The sequence below is a fragment of the Actinia tenebrosa genome, unplaced genomic scaffold (genome assembly GCF_029948245.1).
Source record: "Actinia tenebrosa isolate PJP-AT-01 unplaced genomic scaffold, QUT_ActTen_1.0 PGA_scaffold8__29_contigs__length_14323225, whole genome shotgun sequence".
NCBI lineage: Eukaryota > Metazoa > Cnidaria > Anthozoa > Actiniaria > Actiniidae > Actinia > Actinia tenebrosa.
This window is the reverse complement of record NW_028292585.1, coordinates 5236665-5240401: the sequence shown is the minus strand read 5'-3', so window position 1 is coordinate 5240401 and position 3737 is coordinate 5236665. Positions and strand designations below refer to the sequence as shown.

Here is a 3737-nt window from a genome sequence, read left to right as displayed (position 1 = left end):
GCCTCGAAATTTTACCCTATCATTGAGAAATAGCACTTCTTTCGCTCTGCGTGGTTATTTTTTGAATTTAGCCCGTTTTAAGGATTTTTTTCCCCACCAGTAAGAAATAAGAGAAGGTTGGAAACTCGGGATCCAAAAGCGAGCTATCACGAGTCTTTGAAACCTCGTACGTCTTCGAATTTTCTTTCCAGCGCCAAATTTTAGTCATGACCCTTCTCTCACATCCCTATAGAACCGAGAAAGTCGCATTAGAGATTAGTCTTCGCGTCTCTTAGCCATGAAATTTGCCTGTATTCACACTACTACCTCGCTTGTTCTGACCCGTACTTGGAGCTCACTGTACACCAGTTCAACGGATTTCTTTCGGCAACCGACCCGAGGTCACGCCGGAAGTCTTCGTATCGTAAATGCGAACTCGATTTGGATATCGTCTTTCTTCGAAATTATGGTGAGTGTATTTTTTAACAGCCTAAGATACAAAAGTATTTAACTTATAATTTCGAAAATTATGGTGAGTGAATTTTTTAACAGCCTAAGATACAAAAGTATTTAACTTATAATTTCGAAAATTATGGTGAGTGAATTTTTTAACAGCCTAAGATACAAAAGTATTTAACTTATAATTTCGAAAATTATGGTGAGTGAATTTTTTAACAGCCTAAGATACAAAAGTATTTAACTTATAATTTCGAAAATTATGGCGAGTGTATTTTTTAACAGCCTAAGATACAAAAGTATTTAACTTATAATTTCGAAAATTATGGCGAGTGTATTTTTTAACAGCCTAAGATACAAAAGTATTTAACTTATAATTTCGAAAATTATGGCGAGTGTATTTTTTAACAGCCTAAGATACAAAAGTATTTAACTTATAATTTCGAAAATTATGATGAGTGAATTTTTTAACAGCCTAAGGTACAAAAGTATTCAACTTATAATTTCGAAAATTATGGTGAGTGAATTTTTTAACAGCCTAAGATACAAAAGTATTTAACTTATAATTTCGAAGAAAGACGATATCCAAATCGAGTTCGCATTTACGATACGAAGACTTCCGGCGTGACCTCGGGTCGGTTGCCGAAAGAAATCCGTTGAACTGGTGTACAGTGAGCTCCAAGTACGGGTCAGAACAAGCGAGGTAGTATGTGAATACAGGCAAATTTCATGGCTAAGAGACGCGAAGACTAATCTCTAATGCGACTTTCTCGGTTCTATAGGGATGTGAGAGAAGGGTCATGACTAAAATTTGGCGCTGGAAAGAAAATTCGAAGACGTACGAGGTTTCAAAGACTCGTGATAGCTCGCTTTTGGATCCCGAGTTTCCAACCTTCTCTTATTTCTTACTGGTGGGGAAAAAAATCCTTAAAACGGGCTAAATTCAAAAAATAACCACGCAGAGCGAAAGAAGTGCTATTTCTCAATGATAGGGTAAAATTTCGAGGCTTTATTTCACGTTGTGATGATTTTATTGAAATTTTTGATGATTCCCCATACATTTCCTTATAACAGGACACCACAGAAACCAAGCTTGGGCTACCTGTGCTTTCAACAATTGTATTCCTTATTACCTTCCATATAAGAGAATATAGCAGGTTAACTAAACCAAACCACATTAACACTAGTCAATAATGTTTGTACAAAAGTGTGAAAATGGTCCAAAATCCGTCAAAACCATGGGCTATAGTCCATGCTTTTTGCCCGAAAATGCCCAAAAATGACCTATTTTGCATAGTTCGTAAATAATGCATATTTTTACAAAAGGTGTGGAAATGGTCCAAAATGGGTCAAAACCATGGGCTATAGTCCATGCTTTTTGCCCAAAAATGGCCAAAAATCACCTATTTTGCATAGTTCATAAATAATGCATATTTTTACAAAACGTGTGAAAATGGTCCAAAATGGGTCAAAACCATGGGCTATAGTCCATGCTTTTTGCCCAAAAATGGCCAAAAATCACCTATTTTGCATAGTTCATAAATAATGCATATTTTTACAAAACGTGTGAAAATGGTCCAAAATGGGTCAAAACCATGGGCTATAGTCCATCCTTTTTGCCCGAAAATGGCCAAAAATGACCTATTTTGCATCGTTCATAAATAATGCATATTTTTAGAAAAGGTGTGAAAATGGTCCAAAATCCGTCAAAACCATGGGCTATAGTCAGATGGAGGTAATTTATTGGCTAGAGTCTGGCCTATACTTGTGAAATGTTCATTGAAAATCTCGGCCATCTCACTTGGTGAGGTTACTGATTTATTGGCAACTTTAATTTCGGAAACGCCGGAAAATTTGCTAGCCTTTCGAGCACTTAGATCATTAAGGAGGTGCCATGTTTTCCGAGGATCAGATTTATTTAGTGCTAAATTTTCCGTAAAGTATTTTTTCTTCGCTAATCTAATTTCGTTATTAATCCTGTTTCTCGATTCTTTGTATTTTTTCCAAAATAAGTCACTGTCAGTGGAAATTGCTTTCCTTTTCAATTGGTCACGTGACCGCATTTTCTGTATTAGCTCCGTTGTGATCCATGGTGAGTTTTTCCTTCCCACACGCTTGTGGCGAACAGGCAGGTGGGAATCAATACACTTGGTTAGCAAGGTTTTCCAGCGAATCCACATATCATTCGGATCATCGTAAGACTTGATGTCTGACCATGGCAGTTGTTTGAGATCACTCAAAAAATTGTCTTGATCGAAATTTCTGAAGTTACGTACCTCAATTTTGCGAGCCTTTGACGGCTCGTAATGAATTTTTCTCGTCATGAATACTAAAGAGTGATCACTGATGCCAAGATGATACACACCTGACTTACTAATTTTGTCGGGAGTGTTTGTCACACATAAGTCAATTAATGATTTAGTGTTATGCGTTACACGTGTTGGCTCATTTAATAGCTGATAAAGCCCATAGATATCCAAAATATCAATTAAATTAGATGAAGCTAGGTTCGTTCTCGTTAGTTCTAAGAGATCGCAATTTATATCACCTAACAAATAATAATCGAGATTTGTCTTATCAATGCTATCTATGAGCTTTTCAAATGTCGTGAATAACTCGAGGGGTGAGTTGGGAGGGCGATACCAAGTACTAACTAAGAATGATTTTGATCGTGGCTTAAAGATTTCTATAGTGATGAGTTCTAAGATCCCATCATCAAAGTCATCGCGTCTTTGATAACTCAGGTTGTTTCTCATGTAAATACATACGCCTCCTCCGTTTCTACCATTCTGAGATCGATCTTTTCTGACAATATCGAAACCCTCTATATGTAACTCAGAATCCATAATGGTAGAGTCTAATTTTGTTTCATTGATTGCCAGGATATCAATTTCAGGAGATGCGGCGAGAAACACCCGTAATTCATCAATGTGCGCAACTAAGCTATTAATATTTAAGGAAGCCATTGTTAAACCACGACCAAATATTTTGTCTAAATTACGTGACTTACCCTTGTTCCCTTTCTCTATGGGCTCCATGACAGTTAGTTCCTATGTCTTCTTTAAAAAATTAATAAAATTGGTTGCAAACTGTTTGGTTCCTGATCTATTTAGATGGAGCCCGCTCCGGTTTAGATGTTCGTCAGGCTGGATGTTGGAACGTTCTATATAGTTCCAGTTGTTCCTTTCGCAAAGCTGTTCGATGATGGTGTTGGCTTCCTTTGCCTTTCTGTTTAGCGATTCGTCGTCGCTTCTCTGGATGATACTTGAGACAGCTACCTTTGTTGAGTTGTTATTTACAAG

General features: G+C 37.0%; 1 protein-coding gene across 1 annotated transcript; it reads right to left on the bottom strand.

The window, feature by feature from the left end:
- Window positions 1-2141: 2141 nt before the first annotated feature.
- Window positions 2142-3401, bottom strand: LOC148905026 (uncharacterized). The gene has a single exon (XM_089024010.1). It carries the CDS (start codon window positions 3399-3401, stop codon window positions 2142-2144), a length of 1260 nt encoding a protein of 419 aa, XP_088880136.1.
- Between the last annotated feature and the right edge of the window lie 336 nt (window positions 3402-3737).